This window comes from Zophobas morio, unplaced genomic scaffold (genome assembly GCF_036711695.1).
Source record: "Zophobas morio isolate AGI-343-1 ecotype UQ-CSIRO unplaced genomic scaffold, CSIRO_AGI_Zmor_V1 ptg000030l, whole genome shotgun sequence".
Classification (NCBI taxonomy): domain Eukaryota; kingdom Metazoa; phylum Arthropoda; class Insecta; order Coleoptera; family Tenebrionidae; genus Zophobas; species Zophobas morio.
In genome coordinates, this window is record NW_026972135.1 from 8210873 (window position 1) to 8237091 (window position 26219).

The following is a 26219-nucleotide window of genomic DNA, read 5'->3' on the forward strand; positions in this document are numbered from 1 at the left end:
TTGAAACCAGTAGAGAAGACATACAAGAACTAATATTTATAATCTGCTAAGTCAGATAAAAATTGATAAACTAGAAGAAAGAGTTTACAGACTTGGTAAAAGCGTTTGACCAGATACGAAGAGAAGGCAAAAAATTGAAAAGTCGAAAAATCGAGATTCAAAAATCTCAAAACCGAATTATCGAGCAAACGAAATATCGAAAATCGAAAAAAAATTGAAAAGTTCCCACGCTTGAAATCGAGGAATCGAAAACTTGAAAAATTGAGAAATCCAAATCCAAAGTTAAAATATTTGAAAAAACTCAAAGCTCAGATGTCAAGAAATCGAATCTTCAAAAATCCTAAAATCGAAAAATTGAAAAATTGTAAAATGTCAAATTTAAAAAATCGAAAAATTGAAAAAGATAAATAACCAAGAACCGAAAATTCGAAAAATCGAGAAATCGAAAAACCTAAAATTTAAAAGTTGAAAAAATAAAAGAGCGAAAAATTGAAGAATCAAAAATTTGAAAAATCGAGAAATCGAAACATCAAAAAAATAGAAAAACTGAAAAATTCAAAAATCTAAAATTTAAAAGTCGAAAAATTGCAAAATTGAAAATTCAAAAAACCGAGAAATCGATAATAATCCAAAATTCAAAAAATCGAAAAAATTGAAAAAATTGAATTGAAAACTTCAATAACTTAAAAACTGAAAAATCGAAAAATTGAAACTGAAATGACGAAAAACTGGGAAATCGAAAAGTTGAAAACTCGAAAAATCGAAAAAACGAGAAATTGAAAAATCGAAACATTAAAACATTCAAAAAGTAAAAGATCGGAAAATCCAAACAGCAAAAAATCGAGAAAGAGAGGAATGGAAGAGTCGAAAAGTCGAGAAATCGAAAAGCTAAGAAATCGAAATTGGCGAAAATCGATAAATTGAAAAGTTAAAAATTGAAAAATTTAAAAATTTAAAATTGAAAAATCAAGAAATCGAAACATCGAAATCTCTATAAATCGTAATATCCGAATCTAGATAAACAGTGAAATTATAGAAAAATTGAAAAATCGTGATTTAAAAAAAATAAAGTATGTATTCAAAAAATTGAAAAAATAAAAAAATGAAAAGTTCCCACAATTGAAATGTTGAAAAATCCAGAAATCCAAATCCAAAGTTGAAATATTTTAAAAATCTTAAAATTCAGAAGTCAAGAAATCGAAACATCAAAAATTCTAAAATTGAAAAATTAAAAAAGACATTCAGGAATCGAAACATGGGAAATTTAAAAAGTTGAAAAATTAAAATAGCGAAAAATTGAAGAAACAAAAAATTGAAAAATCGAGAAATCGAGAAATTGAAAAACTGAGGAACCCAAATTGGTCAAAATCGATACAACAAAAAGTTTGGAAAATTTAAAATTGAAAAATCAATAAATCAAAAAATTGAAAAATGAAAAATCGAAACACCGAAATCTCGATAAATCGTGACATCGGAATGTAGATAATTCGAGAAATTATAGAAAAATTGAAAAATCGAAAAATTTAAATAACCGAAAATTCTAAAACCCAATAATTTTTTGTTTATTCAATTTTTGAAATTTTCAATCAATGATTTACCAGTCCCTCTATTTTCCAATTTTTAAATTTTTCAATTTCATTAATTTTCAATATTTCGATTGTACATTACTTTGTTTTTTCGTTTTTTAAGTGTTTCAGTTTTTAATCTTTCGATTTTTCAATTTTTTATTTCTTCAATTTTTCAAGTCCTTGGTTTCTAATTTTTAGTTTGTTCAAAGTTTTCATTTTATGCTTTTTCGTTAAATTAAATGTCGAGAAACTAAAAATCGGAAAAAATAAAAAAATCAAGAAATTGAAAAATCGAGAAATCGAAAATATAAAAAGTTGAAAACTAGAAAAGCGAAAAATTGAAGAAACATAAAAGAAATCGAAAAATTGAAAAATCGAAAAGTCGAAAAATCGTAAAACGGAGAAATCGATAATCTAAAAATTCAAAAATAGGAGACATTGAAAAATTCCAAAACTGAAATGACGAAAAATTGGGAGAACGAGAAGTCGAAAAATCGAAAAACTGGAAATTCGAAAAATCGAAACATTCAAAAATTTAAACGTGGGGAAATCCAAACATTTTTTTCAATTTTTTCGATTTTTCAATTTTTTATTTCTTCAATTTTTCGAGTCCTTGGTTTCTATCTTTTAGTTTGTTCAAAGTTTTCATTTTATGCTTTTTCGTTAAATTAAAAATCGAGAAACTAAAAATCGGAAAAAATAGAAAAATCAAGAAATTGAAAAATCGAGAAATCGAAAATTTAAAAAGTTGAAAACTAGAAAAGCGAAAAATTGAAGAAACATAAAAAAAATTGAAAAATCGAAAAGTCGAAAAATCGAAAAACTGGAAAATCGAAAAATCGAAACATTCAAAAATTTAAACGTGGGGAAATCCAAACATCAAAAAATCGAGAAATAGAGAAATGGAAGAGTCGAGAAGTCGAGAAATCGAAAAACTGAGAAACCGAAATTGGCGAAAAGTGATAAATCGAAAAGTTAAAAATTGGAAAATTTAAAAATTTAACATTGAAAAATCAATCGGAATCTAGATAATTCGAGAAATTATAGAAAAATTGAACAATCGAAATATTTAAAAACTGAAAAATCTAAACCCGAATAATTTTTCGTTTATCCAATTTTTCAGTTTTGGAATTTTTCAATTTCTTGATTTTTTAGTTTTGCAATTATTATTGAATTTTCCGATTTTTCAATTTTTTCGATTTTTTAAATTTTGATTATCGATTTTCACATTCTGAAATTTTTCAATTTTGCAATTTTGTGATTTATTTGATTCTCCGATGTCATTAATTCTCTATTTTTCGATTTTACAATATTTCGTTTTTTCGATTTTTAAGTGTTTCAATTTTTAATCTTTCGAACTGAAATGACGAAAAATTGGGAGAACGAGAAGTGGAAAAATCGAAAAACTGGAAAATCGAAAAATCGAAACATTCAAAAATTTAAACGTGAAGAAATCCAAACATCAAAAAATCGAGAAATAGAGAAATGGAAGAGTCGAGAAATCGAAAAACTGAGAAACCGAAATTGGCGAAAAGTGATAAATCGAAAAGTTAAAAATCGGAAAAATTAAAAATTTAACATTGAAAAATCAATCGGAATCTAGATAATTCGAGAAATTATAGAAAAATTGAACAATCGAAATATTTAAAACCGAAAAATCTAAACCCGAATAATTTTTCGTTTATTCAATTTTTCAGTTTTGGAATTTTTCAATTTCTTGATTTTTTAGTTTTGCAATAATTGAATTTTCCGATTTTTCAATTTTTTCGATTTTTTAAATTTTGATTATCGATTTTCACATTCTGAAATTTTTCAATTTTGCAATTTTGTGATTTATTTGATTTTCCGATGTCATTAATTTTCTATTTTTCGATTTTACAATATTTCGTTTTTTCGATTTTTAAGTGTTTCAATTTTTAATCTTTCGATTTTTTAATTTTTCGATTCTTCAATTATTCAAATTTTTGGTTTCTAATTTTTAGTTTTTTCAAAGTTTTCATTTTACATTTTTTCGTTTTTTCATTTTTAATTTTTCAGTTGTACAACTTTGCAATTTTTCCATTTTTTTCATTAAAAAAGTTGAAAAATCGAGGAACTAAAAATGGGAAAAAATAAAAAAATCGAGAAAATGAAAAAACGAGAAATTGCAAAATCGAAGAACTGAAGAAGCGAAAAATTGTAATGGTGATAAACAAAAAATCGAGAAATTAAAAAATGTAATAAATCCAAAAACTGGAGACAAAAAAATACAAATAGAATCGAAAAATTAAAAAATCCAAAAATATAAAAATCGAAAAATTATAGAATCGTCGAAAAACTGTAACACTGGATGATCGAGAAATTGAAAAATTAAATATCAAGAAATTCAAAAGTTAAAAATCAAAAAATTGAAAAGGCGAAAAATCGAAAAACCGAGAAATCGATAACCCAAAATTCAAAAAATCGAAAAAATTTACAAATCGGAAAATTCAATAATTGCTTAACTGAAAAATAGGGAAATTGAAAAATTCCAAAACTGAAATGACGAAAAATCGAAAAATGGAGAAAACGAAAAATGGAAAAATCAAGAAAGAGAGAAATGGAGGAGTCGAGAAGTCGAGAAATCGCAAAATTGAGAAACCGAAATTGGCCAAAATTGAGAAATCGAAAAGTTAAAAATTGGAAAATTATAAAATTTAAAACTAAAAAATCAATAAATCGGAAAATTGAAAAATTGAAAAATCGAGAAATTGAAAAATCAAAAAATCGAAAGATCGAAATCTCAATAAATCGTTACATCGGAATCTAGATGAATCAAGAAATAGAAAAATGGAAAAATCAAATAATTTTTCGATTATTGAATTTTTCAAATTTTCAATCTACGCTTTTCCAGTTCGATTTTTCAATTTTGAAATTTTTCATTTTTGCAATTTTTTGAGTTCTCGATTTTTTGATTTTCCGATTTCATTAATTTTCAATATTTGAATTTTACAATATTTCCTTTTTTCCATTTTTAATTTTTCGATTTTTTAATTTTTCGTTTTCAGGTTCTTTGGTTTCTAATTTATAGTTTTTCGAAGTTTTGATTTTATGCTTTTTCGTTTTTCATTTTTAATTTTTCAGTTGTACAATTTTGCAAGTTTTCCATTTTTTTCATTCGATCAAATCAAAAAATTGAAAAATCGAAAAATTAAAAATCGAGCCACTAAAAATCGGAAAAATAGAAAAATCGAGAAACTGAAAAAACGAGAAACTGCAAAATCGAAAAAGTGGAAAATCGAAAAATTGCAAATCGAACAACTGGAGAAGCGAAAATTTGGAACGGTGAAAAATTAAAAATTTCGGAAAAAGTAATAAATCGATTAAAAACAATTGGAAAGAAGAAAACACAAATCGAATCGAAAAATTAGAAATCCAAATATTGTAAAATCGAAAAATTATGGAATCGTCGAAAAACTGTAGCACTAAAAGATCGAAAAATTAAAAAATTAAATATCAAGAAATTGAAAAATAGAAATTCTAAAATCGTAAAATTGAAAAAGTGAAAAATTTTAAAAAGTTTAATTATTAATACATATTTAAACTTAAAACTAGAAAAATTGCAAATCAAAAATTGAGCAAACGGAAAATTAAAAAATCGAGAAACTGAAAAATCTAAAATTGAAAAAATGAAACATTGCAAGACGAAAAACCGAAGAAAATGAAAAATTGAAGAATTGAAAAATTCTGATTCTAAGAAAATCCACCAAATAGCTTGAAACATATTTCTTGTGTGTGATATATTTTCCCACTTGTGGAGATTTTTAGATCTTGGGCTATTTTGACGAATCCCTTTTTAGCCGTGAAGCTCTTTTTTCGGAAGCTATTTTGTCGTGGGCAATGCTGTGGTGCTATTTAAATTAAATGAGGACAAAAAATAGAGTAAGATAGAGTAATAAAATACAGGGTGTTCCATTTGAAAAAACTGAAATATGTATATTTGGCAACCGTAAAGTTTTACATTTTTTCATAAACACTCTGTATACTGAAATTTGATTTAGTTGATATTACAACAAAGCCTATTGCGATGATTTTTTGTGAACCTTTCCATTGCTAAAAAATTCCAAAGAAACTGGAATAACGTGACAACGTCTCATCAGATTTTCAAAAGTAAATTATGATTTTAAAGCCTACGGAGAGGTCACTCAAAATACGTAAAAATATATAAGATGTTTCATTTAAGAAAATCTAATTTATATTATTTACATATTCTGATTGACGTCTTCCTAGATTTTATAATCACAGTTTATTCATTTGAAACTCCGACGTTGCCATGTTAACCGGTTTTGCTAAACTGCATTCATTTGACTTAAGTAACTCACTATGTGTTTTTTTTAAATCTTTGCTCACTGGCAAACCACAGAAAGTTATTCATAATGGGTTTAATTCGCTTTAGTAATAAGTCTCTAGGTGTATCAAAAGGGTCAAACCTCGGTCCTTTGATGTTTCTTATTTTTATAAATGACCTTTCGTCAGTGGTATCTAGTCGTGAAATATTACTTTAAGCGGACGATGTTAACATTTTTAAGTGTATTGACTCACTTAACAAAAAGCTTTCAAATAAATAGTTAATTGGAATTTATTAAACAAACATGTTTGAAATATTGATTATTATATCAAAGAAAAATCAATCAAACTAAAAAGCTTTTGTTATTACATTTACTAAAATGAATTTCATGTAGAGAAAAGTTTCTGAACAAAAAGTATGACACCAACAAAATATAAAAATAAATCTACAGCAAAAATCACTGCAGAGTTGTAAACAAACAATCAGTTCCAACCAGTAATTAATACCTAACCCTGCGTTACAAAACACTGTATCTAAAAATGATAATAGTTGTCATGGCGCCCACGTACCACGTAACCAATTGTTGTGGTTTCCATTAGTGTTCCCGATTTATTTTCATTAAAATTATAAACAGAACTGAACTTGTTAGTGATGTATATTACAACAGATAAAGTTACAATGGATTGTTGTGTTATCTGCTCCCACGCGAATTGTCATGTAAAAAATTTTAAGCGAACATGGGGTGATGTAGTGTGTTTAACGCAGATGCTGGTCCTATCATGATTTTCATTTACTTCGTTACGTTTACTTAAGAAGAGCATGCATTTATACTGTCTTTTGTGGACTATGTAGTGTTTTTTTTTTTTAATTTGTTAGGTCATTTCTTGTATCAAACAACATACTGATTTATTCCACTGCTTTTGTGAGCACATAAAAGTCAAGTCTACAAAGAATAATCTACTTGCATTAGAGAGTTTTAAAAAGAGTTTTATGTTCTGGACATGATGTAGTCACAGACGGTTGGCCTTTTGATGTTCGTAACGCATACAAGCGGATTAATATTTAGCCTAGAGCTACGAGTCCGTACAGTATTACCTGACTCTGAATATTACATATAGAGGTTCGAGTCGAGGCATTGAGATTATTCCTTTTCAATGCAAATAAATACGACGCAAATCCTCCAGATGAAGTTGAATTAATTGTGGCGGAAAATGAGATTCATACTTCTACGTATTTCTATTATAAAGACATCTATTCCAATAAAGTGTTTATAATCAATAAATATTAATCAATTACGACAAACTGTCTGTAAAAGTCGTCGTCATCTTATAAAATATTTAAATTCCAAGTGCACCTGCATACATAAAGTACATTTGCATAATTATGTTCATTAAAACTTTTATCGAATCCCTTGCTGATACATTGTAACTTAATACAAAGTTCCGCCGTTGTCAGGAAAATTTCTGCCCTCCTTAAAGTTAAATTTAATTTTGTTTTGTTATTGTGTTTATGCAACTTGTATGTTTGTTGCAAAACAAGCACCGTAAAACTTTTAATGACCCCTATGTAAATTGTCGATCAATAATTCAGGAACTTTATCCCGGCGCCTCCACCATTTATGAACTCGATGGTCTGAAACAATTTAGGTATTTTGTAATTTTGTTGTGTCAAGTTTGCCCTACATTCCGCCGCGCTTTATACAAATTTTATAAGCGCCGTAAATTTGAAAGAAGGATTGTTTCTCAGTGTTGGCACAACAAATCAATCCGGGTCTAAATACTAACACGTAAACCTTTTACAAATCGTGATATATTTCGCAGACTACATTGACACTTAATTATTAATTCAGGAGGTGAAAAAATGTAAGAGACTACAGATGATACGACGTCTGATGACGCACAGTATTAAATTTTAATACTTTTAAATAATTTAATAAGAATATCGTGTCAATATTTAATTTATTTTGTTTTCTGAGATACATAATTTATCGCTTTGCAGAGTTTTTTTCGCGTTTGTTTTGAATGCCCGATTTTTAAAGCGATATTTCGTGGACTGTTATAAAAACAATGAAGCCAACGTTGTAACTAATTTTCGGATTTTTTCGTGGTTGTGACGGAAATGGGTTTAATATCCTATTATAATTACTTATGTACTTATAACATAATTCAAATCTTGTTGAAATGATTTTTGTACAAAAGATTCGCCTATTACTTGATCGATCATTCGCCTGTACAAAGTATTATTACAGAATGAGCGAAGTAATTTAACTTTTTGTTTTATCCACCTGTTGCTGAAAGGAGGCGTCGTTCCAGTTCTCTTGAGTCACGATTCTTTTATCGTTATAAAAAGTTACCAATTTGTACTTAAAAAAAAATAATAATTGAAAACTAACTTATTTAGTTTGCATCTGCATTTAATTTATTGTAAATATTATAATATTTTTCGATTATGCCAACAACTTTGCCATTTTTCTTTGCAAATTGTTTGCTTCTTTAATAATAATACGGTAACCAATTGTGCGTATCTTGGATTTCAAAAATATAAACGCTCCTCTAGAATCCTTGGCCTGCGATGTCACTTCGATCGATGTGTTTATTACGTGTCTATCTATTTTAATCACGTCGTTATTTTAGTCAACATATGATAAAAAGAAAATTATCGGTTTCATATCCAAGTTTGTTGAATTAGCTAACGACGTTGTTTACTGGATTTCTAAATAAATTGTAGAAAATTATACAGTATTGTTTTATATGTATAATGTAGTTTTTTTAATCTTTTTATTGATATTTATCACATTTTACGTTGAAAACAACTTTTCTATGTATGTGAAATTACCGATAAATAATATAAAGTCGCCGAAGTAAATATCTGGTAGACTATATTTTTTACCAAATTTTATTGCATATGCGGGGCACAGTTTTGGACGTTCTTCGGCGCTATTACTAGCGAAAAATCGAATGGGTTCAAAAAAACACTGGGTTTCATTTTTGATTAGTTGCGTAATTTTATAATTTATTATACCGGGTGTTTGGAAAATGGCGGATTAACTCTCCGCTACGCTCTTAACAATCAACTGGTGAGTCTGGGAAAAATAGTAAAAAAATTCCTTTTCGCATTTTTCTCCCATGACCATGTTTAATTGCCATTTTAGTTAAAATATACAACAATATGGTTGTGTTCTTGTAATAATCTCATTAGCCTAAATCAGTCTTATCTTAGCACGTACTAGTCCCGCCCACCCGCCCTCTCTTCTCTTAGAGGGTATTTCACTTGCCAAAATCAATCTTATCTTAGCAGCTACTAGCCCCAACCACCCACCCTCCCTTTTCTTAGAGGGTATGTCATTTGCCAAAGTCGGTCTTATTTTAGCAAGTACTGACTACTGATTTTTACAAAAAATGATCAAAATTTGGATACATTACGAGCTTATTTATATGCACAATACAGGAATTTTGAACATCTTCTCTAGCGTTAAGTTGGCTATGCTTTAATTCTTACTTCTTTTTCGTTGGTTTTGTTTTTGTTTATAATTTATAAATGTTGTATTACATGTTTTTTTTTTGTTTATTTATTAATGAAACATAACAGCTTGTTGTAGTAATAATAATGTACAACGATTAATGACTACTATACTACTATATTAATACGTTGATATTATCTAGACAAAGCTGTGGTGTATAAGTCAATCGAACCAGCGACCGTAAGCAATTTGGACTTTTTTTGCGGAAATGGATGACCAAAAATCAAGGCGAATTCATAAACCACAAGTGTAGGAATATGTTATTTTATAAAATTTAATAATGTTTATTGAACATAATTTTGACGGAACGTCATCAAATTGTTGCTGGGAACGAGTGGCCAAATTTTGCTTAGCGTTTTAGAAACGGAAGTCCTATTTTTTCGTATCCTAAACTGCTTCATTAATTCATATGATTATTATTATTATTATTCTTATTTGATCATAGTTAAATAATTTATAGAAAATGAGATTCTTAGTTTGATTCATAAAAAATTAGTCGAAGGCTATACCCAAGTATAATCCAACAAATCTTGGTCTTTAAAAAAATATATAAAATTGATTTTACGATTTTCGTTTTGTGATAACCGCTGCAAAGGAAAAACCAGAGGCGTAAATAACACCGCTTATGCTTCAGCACTAGGTAATAGCAATCTGAAGCTCAAGTGTTTTTTTTTTATGTTTGTACATCGAAAGAATGTTACGTAGAAATTTGTTTGATTTGAATGAGGGGGCTACATTTTGCCTTGTTTTCTTAATATACGTAGTCATCTGTTTTAAATTTTTGTTGTGAAAAGATGACTGCGTATATTAAGAACAATAAGGCAAAATATAAGCCCCACCCACCCGCCCTGTCTCATTTGTAATTATTTTTTTTTATTCATCGTGAGCCAAGAGGACGGAGCTTAATTGCAAAATCCTTATTTCTCTACAAGAAATTACCATGTACTTAAGACATGTTTTTGAGCATAGTGTTGTTCAAAAAAATACACTGTATATTAAAAATTCAAGCCAGATTGAGATAGGGTGGGCTTATATTATGCCTTTTTTCTTAATACACGTAGTCATCTGTTTTAAATTTTTGTTGTGAAAATATGACGACCAATATTAACAAAAAAAAGCAAAGTATAAGCCCCACCCGCCCACCCTATCTCAATTGTGATGATTTTTTTATTCTTGGAAATTTAAAACTCGTTTAAAATGGTAAATTTTTGTAAGGAAACATGGTTTATGCAACTAGGCTCCGCCTCTAGGTCTGCCAACGAATGAAAACTAGGATATGGGTGGGGCTTAATCTTTGGCTTTAATTTTTTCTTAATTTCTTGTAGAGTAATAATAAGGATTTTGCAATTACCTTCCGCTTCTTTGGCTTTCGACGATTAAAAAAAAATCATCACAATTGAGATAGGGCGGTTGGGCGGGGCTTATATTTTGCCATTTTTCTTGATATACGTAGTTGTGTTTCCAGAACAAGAAACTGAAAACATTTGTAAAATGGTAAATTCTTGTAGACAAATATGGATTTTGCAATTACGCTCCGCCCCTCGATCTGACAACGAATGAAAAATTCATCACAATTAATTTCCGGTTTATTTTTTTCTTAATATACATAATATTCTTTGGACAAGACGATACTCAAAAACATGTTTTTAATTTCTTGTAAAGAAATAAGGATTTTGCAGTTAAGCTTCGCCCCTCGACTTACGACCAATAAAAAGATCATCAGAATAGGGATAGGGCGGGTGGGCGGGGCTAATATTTTGCCTTTTTTCTTAATATACGTTGTTGTCTTTTCAGAACAAGAAACTTAAAACATGTTTAAAATGTTCTTGTAAACAAATATCGATCTTGCAATTAAGCCCCGCCCCTCGATCTGACAACGAATGAAAAATTCATCATGATTGAGATCGAGACGGATGGGTAGGGCTTCTCTTTATTTCACATGGGAATTTCTCGTAAAAAAATAAGAATTTTACAACTAAGCTCCACCCTTCGGTTTACGACGAATGAAAAAAATCATCAGAATTGGGAGAGAGCGGGCGGGCGGGGTTTATATTTTGTCTTTGTTTTTCTTAATATACATGGCCGTCTTTTCACAAGCAAAACATGGTTAAAATAGTACATTTTTGGAAGGAAATATTGTTTTCCCAATTATGGGGCGGAGCCTAATTGCAAAGTCGATATTTTCTGATTCATACAAATTTTCCATAAGTTTCATGTTGTCAAAAGAAGTCTACACATATTAAAACAAAAAGGCAACATGTAAGCCCGCCCACCCGCCCTATCTCAATTGTGATGATTTTTTATATTCGTCGTGAATCAAGGGGGCGACATTTATCTGCAAATTATTATTTCTTTACAAGAAAATAAAAACATGTTTTTGAGTATCGTGTTCAAAGAATACTATGTATATTAAGAAAAAAAGCCAAAATATGAACCCCGCCCACCCACTCTATCTTAATTGTGATGATTTTTTTTTATTCTTAGAAACCTAAAACACGTTTAAAATGGCAAATTCTTGTAAGGAAATATGGATTTTGCAACTTCATCACTACTTAGATCAGATTCGATTCGGCTTTAATTTTTTCTTAATATACGTAGTATTCTTTGAATAACAAGATACTCAGAAACATGTCATCCATGTGAAGTCTTCTCAAAATAGAACTTAAATTATTAATCGAACAAAATATTCTTATTTTATCATTATTATACAAAGATATGCGTATTCTTCACATTTTCAAGAAAATAAGGTGATTCGTTCTTAATTTGACAAATAAAAATTTGTGATGAGTGATGACGTTATCAACATGGATAATACTAGTCACAGCACAAAAAAAAGTAGTCACACCGTTATACTTCAAGAAAAAAAAATGGTAGAAAGTTGTTTCCTTTTCAGAACTTCCCTCGCATCGAAAGTGCAATGAAACATATCTAGCATTTCCGAGTTGAGTTTTTACTTTACACAATTTTGTATTTGCAAATACACGTATATGAACTTGCATTGGTGCAGTGTAGTACTTGCTAAGATAAGACTGATTGTGGTGAATTATATACCCCCTAAGAGATCTGAGGGTAGGTGGGCGGGGCTATTACTTGCTTATAAAAATTTCTGTATGAAAAAATTAAACTTAGCCCCGCCCACCCACCCATTCTCTCATTTTGTTCCTCAGAAATAAAAAGAGAGATAAAATCGTTAGCATGACAACGGCGTGTGTGGGTGGAGCTAGTATCTGCTAAGATAAGATTGATTTTAGTAAATGACTTACCCTCTAAGAAAATACAGGGTGGGTGGGAGGGGCTAGTACTTGCTAAGATAAGACTGACTGTGGAAAACGATATTCTATAAGAAAATAGAGGGCGGGTGGGCGGGGCTAGTACTTGTTAAGAGAAGATTGATTTTGGTAAATGACATATCTTTTAAGGAAAAAAAGGGTGGGTGGGCGGGGCTAAAACTTGATAAAATAGGACTAAACAATATTAAGAGTAGTCACTGGAACGAAGAAGGGGAGTGTGGGCGGGGCCACTCTTTGCTGATAAAACTAGAGAAAAGCTACATTTAGCCCTGCCCACCTCCTTTCTCCATTTCATTGGGTTATTTTATTTAGTTTAAAACGAAAATTGAAAAATAACAGTATTATATTCCCAAAATTTTCTGGGAAAATGGAGTGAGCCGTTCTTGATTTAATCAATAAAATAAATCGACTCATTCACTGATTTTTTTGAGCCATCTGTATAACCAAATCTAAAAGATAGGAATGCAGTGATAACCCAAAAGTAAAGACTCATCATATTTTGTTCATTTTGGTTACAATTTATTCGGCAAAATTTTGAGATGACGTGATCAATTTTTTGGGGGGGAATATATTTTGATTAACAATTTACCATGCCTTTATCTGTGTAATAAAAATCAGGATAGACGACAGACAGACGGATAGACAGACAGACGGAAATGGCAGACCTATTTCTGCGCACTCAAGGGGCCATGAAGAGTCGAGAAAACGTATCTGGTCTGAACTATCAATTTTGCGAATTGTCTACGATATTTTTATAATATTGCAGTTTTTCGCAAACTACTTTCGCTATAAATTGACCTATTTTTCCTTGAAAGTTACGAAATTTAAGATGTTTCGTTTTCTCGCAAAACTATTTTCTCAGAGTAAAAGCGTTTTATCCGATTTGGCAATTCTCAGTGGTGGCATTTCAAGACGAAATGATAATATAAAAAAAAATTATATTATAGATAGTAAAACGAAGAGGTAATGATGGTATATTTTGCAACAAGAACCTCACTAGACATCAACAAAATCAGGCTTATGTGACTCGTAAAGAATTTAAACAGCGATTAGATAATGGTGAAACAGAAATCAAAATTAAGTACATCAATGGTATGCCTAAAATAGTCAGAATTGTTCAAGAAAAAAACAAGTAAGTTGCATCCAACGGGGATAGTGATTGTTTTAAACTTTTTGTAGCCTACCAGGATGTTCGTGGACTTAATTCTAAAATATTACGATTTTATGTAAATTCTATACTGGCGTCTTATGACTTGATTCTATTAACAGAGACTTGGCTATGTGATTCTGTCAGCTCGAGTGAAATTTTTGGTGATAATTACAATGTTTACCGTTCATCTAATGGTAGAAAAGGAAGTGGAGTGCTGACTGCTGCTAACTGCAAAATTTCTGCTCAATGTATATGTGTGACTTTTCCATTTGAGGAAATTGATATTTTAGTAGTTAAGTTGTTCTGCTGCTCTGAACCTTTAATCGTCATAAATCTCTACATTCCTCCTGGCAGTCAGACGCAACTCTATGAAAGTGTCTTCGAATATTTGGAAGAATCCCATATCACGGAGATGACTCTGATTGTTTCATCTGTTTGCCAAACTCTCAACCAGTTCATAAATTATAATGAATTACGCCAGAATAATTTTGTTAAGAACCGTAACAACAGAATCCTTGACCTCGTATTGTCCTCTGAAAAAATAAAATGTAATGTGGATCACATGGAGGAGCCCTTTGTTGCTGAGGATCCGCATCATCCATCTTTAGGTGTGGAGTTGACTGTTGAGACCAAGCAGGAAGTAGTTTTTGAAGCACAACGTGATTCTGTTCGTTACAACTTTAGAAAAGCAGATTTTCACGACTTATATGATGCAATGTTAAAAACAGATTGGTCCGATATTCTAGAGATTAATGATGTAAATGAAATCTGTACTTTATTATATACGAAACTGCATATGCTTTGTGATACTAATGTTCCTAAAACTACTTCTACTCGGCATAACTTTCCCTGTTGGATTTTACCAAGTACTGTTAAAATGATTGAAAAGAAAGACCGCTTATGGAAATCATATAAGAAATGTCACCTCTTATCGAAAAAGGATGCTGCTCGGAAATTGGAGAAAGAGATCAAGTCACAAATTAAGACTGATTTTCATAATTTTATTAAGTCCACAGAGGACAATGTTAAATCGGATCCTAAAAAATTCTGGTCCTATATTACTTCAAGAAAAGGTAGTACGCGTATACCAGGAAGAATGACATATAATGATCGTCTCCTGTCAACGTCCCGTGACATCGTGAATGCTTTTGCTGAGCATTTTAGTGGTGCATTTATTCGATCAAATAGTTCTACAAATGATGTCGACCATGTTGTCACTCAACCTTCCCGTGATGATAAATCCTGTGATAAAGCCTGCGACGATAACTGTGATAAATGCTGTTATCTTTTTCTGTGTTGTTATGTAAATGTTCTACATCGTTTTAATATAACCGACTGTGATATTCTACAAGCTGCTAAAAAATTGAAGCCTAATCTAACCAGTGGAGATGATGAAATTCCTGTATTTCTCGTCCGAGACTGTATAGACTCTCTATTAACACCGCTTTGTCATCTTTATAACGCCATAATTTCCACCTCCACGTTCCCAGAATGTTGGAAGATTGCTAGAGTCACTCCAGTATTTAAATCTGATGCTAAAGATAATGTAATTAACTATAGGCCCATTGCAATTATACCAAATTTTGCTAAGATTTTTCAATGCATTTTAGTTATGTATGTATACAGTCATCTAAAACAATTGATTGCAACTCAGCAGCATGGTTTTATATCAGGTAGATCGACTGCAACTAATCTATGTAACTTTACACAAAAGTTATCCAACTCTTTAGATTTAAAGCAGCAAGTTGATGTTGTGTATACAGATTTGTCTAAGGCGTTTGACAAAGTGAATCATATTTTACTACTCAACAAACTTGCTGCCATGGGTCTATGTGAAGAAGTAGTCCAACTATTCAAGTCGATACTTGTAGGTCAAAAACAGTATGTGCAATATCAGAACTGTAAATCTTATAGTTATGAATGTAACACAAGTGTCTGCCAGGGCTCAAATATGGGACCGTTGTTGTTTACAATTTTTGTTAACGATGTAATTTCTGTGATAAATAATCAATGTGATGTCTATATGTATGCTGACGATGTCAAAATTTTAAAGGTCATAAATGATGAGTACGATTGCTTTGTATTGCAGAGTATTGTGAATAAATTTTTTGAGTGGTGTCTTGAGAATAAATTAGAAGTGAATGTTAATAAATGTAGAATTATGTCATATAGTCGTAAAGTTAATACTATTTTGTTCAATTATAAGATAAATAATCAGTCACGTCACTAATTAGGTGTACTGAGTTTAAAGACCTGGGAGTTGTGATGGATCAGTCTTTATCATTCACACCACATATTACACATATTAGTGAAAAGGCGATGAGAATGCTAGGTTTTATAATACGTAAAACAAAGGATTTCACCAATGTTGACTGTATTGTAATGCTTTATTGTGCGTATGTTAGGTCTGTTTTAGAATATTGTTGAATCATCTGGAATCCTTTTTATATTACACTCGAAAAAGTTTGTTTTTATGTTCCCCGTTCAGGATCTAGGAATCCGAGAACTTTCCTGTGTGATATGGCTCGCACTAATCAACATTATTATTCACCAGTTAACAATATGTGCAGAATATACAATAGCATACAACACCTATGTGATATATTTGTAGAGTGTCAAAATGAATTTATTGCTGGCGTTAAATTAGCATTATATTAAAAAAAATTTGGGTTAAGTTTACTATTAATTATTATTATGTCCTATGTGGGCGATTTTCTGAAAATAATTTCTAATTTTACTTTGACATTTGGGTTTTGCATGATTAATCCAAAGACGCGATCGTCGAACTTTGACAATGCAACGGAACATTTCGCAACAAATCGGCACGGGCGCGAATTTCAAAATACGATTTTTAAAAGCTTTTTACAGTGAATGAGCGCGATGCAACGATTTGAAAAAAATACTGGCCGATAGCCCTCTTCGACCTCCACAAAGGCATCACTCAATAATTGCTTTAAAGTGATCTGGGGAGATATTATAAAATAAAAACCAATTCCCATGTTAATTCCCTATATCCAGACTTGGATGCGGCACCCTGTATAAGCCCCGCACTTACATCAAAATTTATTAAATTACGTGGCAAAGAAACTTTCGTTTTGTTAAAATGATTCAGAGTGTACAAATCACTACTTAATTTTGGTGCTAATTTTCGAAATCTTCTTGAAATTCCGCAAAGTCTTCAATGTATTTAACGTTAACCTCCTTGCTTGGTAATGCATATTTATTAACAAGCTCGTCCGGAATTATCATAATTTTGTTATTTACCAATGCAGACCTAATTTTTTGTAAATGTTAGAAGGATCTGCCATGAAATATAATATATATTTTTTGATTCATCAGCTGGATTAGAAATGAAATTCTGAGGAACAATTTTTTTAGATTTAATGCCAAAATATTTCCAGTATTTAAAGTCGTTTTTGTGGCTAAAATTATTAATTCTTTTGTGATTTCCCAATGACTATCCACTTGTGAAATTTCCTCTAAAGTGATGTAGAGAGCGGATTTATAAGCACAAAAAAATTAAGAAAAAGCGCTTAAATAAGCACAACATTTTCAATAAAAAAGTTTTTTTTATATTACATATATACAGGTCTTGGAAAAAGTGCAGAGGTAATTCTGTGAGTATGCTTTCTACAAAAAATACGGTGTTTACCCTATCCAAGGATTTTCGCAGCATGAGCTGTTAAATGAGTTCAATCTTGTTCATCTTCAAAGTAGGCGTGAATTTTCCTCTGTTAGTTTTCTGTATAAACTCCTACATAATATAATTAATGACAATGTCTTGCTCGAACAAATTTGTTTTTATGTTCCCCGTTCAGGATCTAGGAATCCGAGAACTTTCCTGTGTGATATGGCTCGCACTAATCAATATTATTATTCGCCAGTTAGCAATATGTGCAGAATATACAATAGCACACAACACCTATGTGATATATTTGTAGAGTGTTCAAATGAATTTATTGCTGGCGTTAAATTAGCATTATATTAAAAAAATTTTAGGTTAAGTTTACTATTAGTTATTATTATGTCCTATGTGGGCGATTTGCCCGTTAGATGATCAATAAACTATTTATTTATTTATTTATTTATTTATCAAACTGCATAAAATAGTTCAGTTTGAGTGGTTCGTTGATTTCTGAAAATAATTTCTAATTTCACTTTGACATTTGGATTTTGCGTGATTAATCCAAAGACGCGATCGTCGAACTTTGACAGTGCGACGGAACATTTCGCGACAAATCGGCACGGGCGCGAATTTCAAAATACGATTTTTAAAACCTTTTTACAGTGAATGACCGCGATGCAACGATTTGAAAAAAATACTGGCCGATAGCCCTCTTCGACCTCCACAAAGGCATCACTAATAGTAGCTTTAAAGTGATCTGGGGAGGTATTATAAAATAAAAACCAATTCCCATGTTAATTCCCTATATCCAGACTTGGATGCGGCAAGCTGTATAATACCCGCACTTACATCAAAATTTATTAAATTACATGCTAAAGAAACTTTCATTTTGTTAGAATGATTCAGATTGTACAAATCACTACTTAATTTTGGTGCTAATTTTCGAAATCTTCTTGAAATTCCGCAAAGTCTTCAATGTATGTAATGTTAACCTCCTTGCTTGGTAATGCATATTTATTAACAAGCTCGTCCGGAATTACCATAATTTTGTTATTTACCAATGCAGACCTAATATTTTTGTAAATGTTAGAAGGATCTGCCATGAAATATAATATATATTTTTTGATTCATCAGCTGGATTAGAAATGAAATTCTGAAGAACAATTTTTTTAGATTTAATGCCAAAATATTTCCACATCGCCTGATTTGTTGCACCCATATCTGTCCTAATATTTACAATATTTAAAGTCGTTTTTGTGGCTAAAATTATTAATTATTTTGTGATCTCCCAATGATTATCCACTTGTGAAATTTCCTCTAAAGTGATAAGTAGAGACCGGATTTATAAGCACAAAAAAACTAAGAATAAGCGCTTAAATAAGCACAACATTTTCAATAAAAAAGTTTTATTTTAAGCAAAAAAGCATTAAAAACATAATCATATTACAAATCAAAGAACAATTTGCATGAGCTGATAAATGAGTTCAATCTTGTTCATCTCCAAAGTAGGCGTGAATTTTCCTCTGTTATTTTTCTGCATAAACGCAGAATATACAATAGCATACAACACCTATGTGATATATTTGTAGTGTCTCCAATTGAATTTATTGCTGGCGTTAAATTAGCATTATATTAAAATTTTTTGTTTTTGTGGGTTAAGTTTACTATTAGTTATTATTATGTCCTTTGTGGGCGATTTGCCCGTTGGATGATCAATAAACTATTTATTTATTTACTTATTTATTTATAAAAATTTCTGAGTGAAAAAATTAAACTTAGCCCCGCCCACCCACCCGTTCTCTTATTTGGCTCTTCGAAAATAAGAAGAGAGATAAAATCGTTAGAATGAGAACGGCGTGTGTGGGTGGGGCTAGTATCTGCTAAGATAAGGTTGATTTTAGTGCCTTACCCTCTAAGAAAATACAGGGTGGGTGGGAGGGGCTAGTACTTGCTAAGATAAGACTGATTGTGGCAAACGATATATTCTCTAAGAAAATAGAGGGCGGGTGGGCATAGCTAGTATTTGTTAAAATACAATTGATTTTGGTAAATGACTCAACACTATTGAGAGTAATCACTGGAATGAAGAGGGTGTGGGTGGGCGGGTCTATTGCTTGCTTATAAAAATTTCTGTATGAAAAAGTTAAACATAGCCCCGCCCACCCACCCGTTCTCTCATTTTGTTCTTCAGAAATAAGAAGAGAGATAAATCATGAGAATGAGAACAGCGTGTGTGGGTGGGGCTAGTATCTTCTACGATAAGGTTGATTTTAGTAAATGACTTACCCTCTAAGAAAATACAGGGAGGTGGGAGGGACTAGTACTTGCTAAGATAGGAGTGACTGTGGCAAACGATATGTTCTCTAAGAAAATAGAGGGCGGGTGGGTGGGGCTAGTACTGTTTAAAATAAGATTGATTTTGGTAAATGACATATCTTCTAAGGAAAAAAAGGGTGAGTGGGCGGGGCTAAAACTTGCTAAGATATGACTGAACAATATTAAGAGTAGTGACTGGAACGAAGAAAAGGTGGGTGGGCGGGGCTACTCTTTGCTGATAAAACTAGAGAAAAGCTACATTTAGCCCTGCCCACCTCCTTTCTCCATTTCATTGGGTTATTTTATTTAGTGTACAACGAAAACTTAAAATTAACAGTATTATATTTCCAAAATTTTTTGGGTAAATGGAGTGAGCCGTTTTTGATTTAATCAATAAAATAAGTTGACTCATTCATTAATTTTTTTGAGCCATCTGTATAAGCAAATCTAAAAGATATGAATGCAGTGATAAACCGAAAGTAAAGACTCATCATATTTTGTACATTTTGGGTACAATTTTGAGATGACGTCATCAATTTTTTGGGGGGAATAAACACATATATTTTGATTAACAATTTACCATGCCTTTATCTGTCTAATAAAAATCAGGATAGACGGCAGACAGACGGACAGACAGAAAACGTATCTGGTCTGAAGTATAAATTTTGCGAATTGTCTACGATATTTTTATAATAGACGGACAGATGGGCAGACAGACAGACGGAACCGGCAGACCTATTTCTGTGCACTCAAGGGGTCATGAAGAGTCGAGAAAATGTTTTTATAATATTGCAGCTTTTCGCAAACTACTTTCGCTGTAAATTGACCTATTTTTCCTTGACAGTTACGAAATTCAACAAGATGTTTCGACAATTTCAAGCAATGATGTTTTCGTTTTCTCGCTAAACTATGTTCTCAGAATAAAAGCGTTTTATCCGATTTGACAATTATCAGTGGTGGCATTTCAAGACGAAATGATAAAGCGAATAATAATTTACTAAGAAAGAGTCCATCGGCTACTTTCTCGACATTTTATGATGACTAGAGTACGAAAAAATAAGTCTCCCGTTTCTGTCTGTCTGTTTGCAGTTTTATTAGCTAGATAATCTTCAAAATTACCGGACCGATTGTTGTCAAGTCTTATATGTTTGTTAGGAATATTCACATAGTAGTAGAATTTAAATTTTATAGAATAATATACTGCTATTATCTGGTGCACCCCAGTTATTTTATTATCCAAGTATTACAGTGCACGTGTCGGAAATGACATACATCTTCTTTCCGAAATGTTGATCGGAATATTTTCAAATGGCACTCATTAGAAATACTAACTTTGCTCTTTATCAATGCATTCGCATATTTGAAGCAATTGTTAATCCGTTTCTTATTATACTTCATACCAAATATGTGTAAATAAGTTAACAGAATATCTCTAAAAAAAATATAGGGTGTCAAAACACACTTATAAGGTATTAAGAAATAAGTAGGTATATAGGCTGCTATTTAGTTTCTTACACACACATTTGATATTGTACATGAAAACGTAGAATTTCTGATACTAAATAACGTATGTTAAATATATACAAGAAAACCATCAATGAAATATACGAAAATAGACGTCTGGATGCCTTATTATGTACACTGTTGTATTTCAGCCATAATTATTTAAGGATCTTATTCCATAATTCTATGGAGTCTAATTTTAAGCAATCAATAACACTTCTGTAATCATGATTAAATTACCCATCTACAAGGTAAATCTATCTCTCTTGTCTGTTTATTCGTTCAAATTTCTATACCCCTTAGTATTAAAAAAATAAATTCGGTTATAAAAAATCCAACTAACCTTGAAAATACTGCTGACACTCGATGTACTCGGTGAAACCTTCTCCTCGCTTCTGCTGTCGCTCCAATTCCACTCCGACAGCGAACGACTCACCGTGGATTCCCTGCGGGAAGCCTCCGAGCTCTCCCCCGACACTTGATCCTTTTCCCAGGATTTTTCCGCCAAACTCATCGCCCCCATATACCCCTTCAAGGGTTCTACGTCTTTCGTCAACTGCGAATCACTCGTACTGGTCTGCCTGCTGTCGACACAACCCGAAAATCACCATCAGTTTCAAAATCTAAGACGATACTTACTTGTACGTCGACATCGTAGGGATGTCTTGGACGGACTCGTGGACATCTGGAAAGTATCGAACAACGGGTTATAAAAAGATGGTAGCGTCCAATAAAGTTCCGTAATTATAGAGTGAGGTTGGCGGTTTTGAATGTTTAAAGAGATATAATTAAGTCTGGAGGGCTGAATTATTGATTGGGCAGTTGAGGGGTGTACGAGGGTCAGCGGGAAGTGTAAAATTACTAGAGTTTTTTAAACTTGTTGAGTAGCCGAGGTCAACTAATTCTAATACAGAGATGAAAGAAGAGGAAGGGTGATACCGTGCGTGCTTTCCGTACTGGAATTTCTCCGGTGGATTTTGCCCCATACTTTTCGGTCTTCGTCGGAGCTGCTGTCGTCGTCTCGGTAGCCGGCTTTTGCGTTCCGGATTATTTTGCTGCCGGCTTGGCGGTAGCTTTTTTCGCTGGGGAGGATGTATTTGGGGATGCTCTTGAAAAACCAAGCTCCGGATTTCTTCCAGATTTCTCTGGTTTCGGCACATATTAAGCACAACCAGTAGTTTCTGCAACTGAAGAGTTTACACTTTTTGACTTTATCAGTAAGGCCTGGGTTGGATGCAATATGCAGATTCCTTAAAATGCGGCATATTCAGAAAAAAAAGTTTTGGCCATATAACTTCTCTTTTTAAACATATTTTGCATAATATTGCATTTGGTTTAATGACCGACATCCTTTCCACGGATGACTCTATAACAAATTATGTTGATGGCCCGATGTATGCGAACAAAGATGCGACAACGTCGTTTAACTGTGTGATATTTCTAATGAATGTTCTCTAAAACTTTTAAATAACACGTTAAAATGGATATCTATTTCGCGCTTCTCTGAACATCAAAGCAAGAAAGTTTTTAGTGAGAGCACAGTTGGATTAAAGTCAGTCTTGTATGCATTTGTGAACTTTGAGTCGTGATACCCATTTTCATAATTTTATCCAATGTAGTTCACGCATGACGTAACGAAAATAAAACTGAATAATAAATAAGACATTATATTTTGAAAGTGTGTGTTACTGAATGAGCTGCCGTTCCATCTTGTTGGATTATCGTCGTCGTTCATAAATTGGTTAAAAAATGGCGACACAATTTTTTTTAATTATTCAATTGTAGACATAAAAGTCCACTAATAAGTACATTTTTTTTTCAGAACACACATTTCAGTGAAGGTATACACATGGTGTCACAGTCTATTAAACGGATAGATCACAGGCGTGGTGTTATTTTTAGTTTCGCCGCAAATGACAACAATTTTCTGTTTTTTAATACAAAAGGGTACAATTTTCCAATACATTAAATACTGCCCGAATAAGGGAACATTTTGGTAGGTACATGTATTAATTATTTACATGCAACTATTTTTTGTTTAATTAAGAAAGAATTCTTTAATTATGTTTGGTATTAGCAAAATTCCAACAACAATACTTTTGGAATCGTTATCATGCAATAGATTTTTTTCGGAAAAGTGTAATTGTTTTTATTTTTCGGGAACGTTAGGATCTAACTACTTTCCATTAATTTTTCTTCATTTCTTGACTCTCGACTGTTTCGATTTTTTAGTTTTTCAATTTTTCGATTTTTCAGATTTTTGATTTTTCAATTTTGTTGTAAGGTTTGGATTTTTCGACCACTTTTTTGATTTTTCGACTTCTCAATTTTGCAATTTTTTAATTTCTTAGTTTTTGGATGTTTCAGTTTTGGGATTTTTCAGCTTTTTTTTTCATTTTTCAATTTTTCGAAATTTCAGTTTTAGGACTTTTAAATATTTGGTTTTTGCAGTTTTTCAAATTTGACTTTTATAAACTCTCAGTTTTTCGATTTTTTATTTGTTCAATTTTCCAATTTTTCAACTTTTAGGATTTTGATTTTTAAATTTTTTAAGGTTTTGAGTTTTCGACTTCACTTTTTTGACTTTTTGATTTCTCAGTTTTCAATTTCTCAATTTTCCGATGTTTCAGTTTTACGTTATTTCAGTTTTTCTTCTCTTCACTTTTACGATTTTTAAGTATTTCGATTTTTCAATTTTTGACTTTTATAAACTCTCAATTTTTCAATTAATCGATGTTTCGATTTTTCCATTTCTTGACTTTCGACCGTTTCGATTTTTCAGTTTTTCAGTTATTCAATTTCTCAATTTTTCTGGTTTTTGATTTTTCGATTTTTCTATTTTTTAAGGTTTGGATTTTTCGACTTCAACTTTTTTTTTTTCGAATTCTCAATTTTGTAATTTTTTAATTTCTTAGTTTTTGGACGTTTCAGTTTTGGTATTCTTCAGTTTTTCTTTTCTGTTTCAATTTTCCGAAATTTCAGTTTTAGGATTTTTCAGTCAATTTATCGATTTCACAATTTCTCAATTTTCCGATGATTCAATTTTACGTTTTTCCAATTTTCTCCTCTTCAATTGTAGGAATTTTAAATATTTGGTTTTTGCAATTTTTTAAATTTGACTTATATAAACTCTCAGTTTTTTGATGTTTCATTTCTTCAATTCCTCAGTTTTTCAGTTTATTAGGTTTTTCATTTTTTAATTATTATTGAAGGTTTTGAATTTTCGACTTCACTTTTTTGACTTTTTGATTTCTTTATTTTTCAATTTTTTAATTTCCCACTTTTTGGATATTTCGGTTTTGAAATTTTTCAGTTCTTCCATTCTTCAGTTTTTCTTTCATTTTCCAATTTTTCGAAATTTCAGTTTTGGGATTTTTTAGATTATTTGTTATTCAATTTTTCGATTTTCAAATTTGACTTTTATAAACTCTCAGTGTTTCAATTTTTCATTTCTTCAATTTTTCAATGTTTCGATTTTTTAGATTTTGGATTTTTAAATTTTTTAAGGTTCTTAGTTTTCGACTTCACTTTTTTGAATTTTTGATTTCCCAATTAATTTTTCAGTTTTTTAATTTCCCAGTTTTTGGATATTTCAGTTTTGAAATTTCTCAGTTTTTCCATTCTTCAGTTTTTTTTTAATTTTTCAATTTTTCGAAATTTTAGTTTTGGGATTTTTCAGATTATTTTTTGCTATTCAATTTTTCGAGTTTACAATTTCTCAATTGTTCATTTTCTCGGTTCTCAGTTTTTCGATTTCTCAATTTTACGTTTTTTTCAGTTTTACGTTTTTTTCAGTTTTTCTCGTCTTCAAATTTGATTTTTAAATATTTTGATTTTTCAATTTTTGATCTTTATAAACTCTCAATTTTTCTCTTTTCCAATGAATGGATGTTTTGATTTTCCTTTTGATTTTCCCATTTCTTGACTTTCGACTATTTCGATTTTTCAGTTTTTTAATAATTCAATTTTTCGATTTTTCAGGTTTTTGATATTACAATTTTTCTATTTTTTGAGGTTTCGATTTTTCGTTTTCACTTTTTTTTTCGATGTTTTAATTTCTCAGTTTTTAAATGTTTCAGTTTCGGGATTTTTTGGTTTTTCTCTCATTTTTCAATTTTTCGATATTACAATTTCGCAATTTTTCAATTTCATCATTTTCAATTTTTCGATTTCTCAATTTTTCAATTTTTTCATTTCTCAAGTTTTTGCATATTTTAGTTTCGAGATTTTTCAGTTTATTTATTATTCAATTTTCCGATTTTACTATTTCTCAATTTTTCAATTTCTAGATTTTCAGTTTTTCGATTTCTCAATTTTCCGATGTTTCAGTTTTAGGCTTTTTTCAATTTTTCTCCTCTTCAATTTTACGACTTTTAAATATTTCGATTTCTAATTTTTGACTTTTATAAACTCTCAGTTCTTGGATTTTTCATTTCTTCTATTTTTAAATTTTTTCAATTTTTCAATTTTTTACGTTTTCATTTTTAGACTTCACTATTTTGACTTTTTGATTTCTCATTTTTTTCAATTTTTTAATTTCTCAGTTTTTGGATATTTCAGTTTTGAGATTTTTCAGTTTTTCTATTATTCAATTTATCTTTCATTTTTTAATTTTTGGAAAACAGGTTTAAGATTTTTCACAATACTTACTATTCAATTTTTCTATTTTACAATTTTTCAATTTCTCGATTTCTCAATTTTCCGATATTTCAGTTTAAGTTTTTTCAATTTTTCCCTTCAATTTTCCGATTTTTAAATAATTCGATTTTTCAATTTTTCAGTTTTTGACTTTTTTATATCCTCAAATTTTCGGTTTTTCAAATAATCGATGTTTTGGTTTTCTCATTTCCCCATTTCTTGACTTTCGACTGATTCGATTTTCTTGTTCTTCAATTCTTCAAATTTTTCGATTTTTCAGATTTTTGATTTTTCAATTTTTCG

General features: G+C 30.7%; 1 protein-coding gene across 2 annotated transcripts in view; it reads right to left on the reverse strand.

Moving 5' to 3' along the window:
* The window catches only part of LOC135139103 (rabphilin-3A), a 67470-nt gene that overhangs the window by 16624 nt on the left and 24627 nt on the right, over positions 1–26219 (reverse strand). Inside the window, exons 4-6 of one of the 2 annotated variants that reach the window (XM_064069194.1) lie at positions 22236–22465; positions 21918–21963; positions 21622–21862 (exon numbers count right to left, since the gene is read on the reverse strand). In XM_064069194.1, the coding sequence (XP_063925264.1) occupies positions 21622–21862; positions 21918–21963; positions 22236–22465 (517 nt within the window). Of the gene's footprint in view, positions 1–21621; positions 21863–21917; positions 21964–22217; positions 22466–26219 lie in introns of both variants that reach the window. The other variant, XM_064069193.1, reaches the window with a different exon arrangement.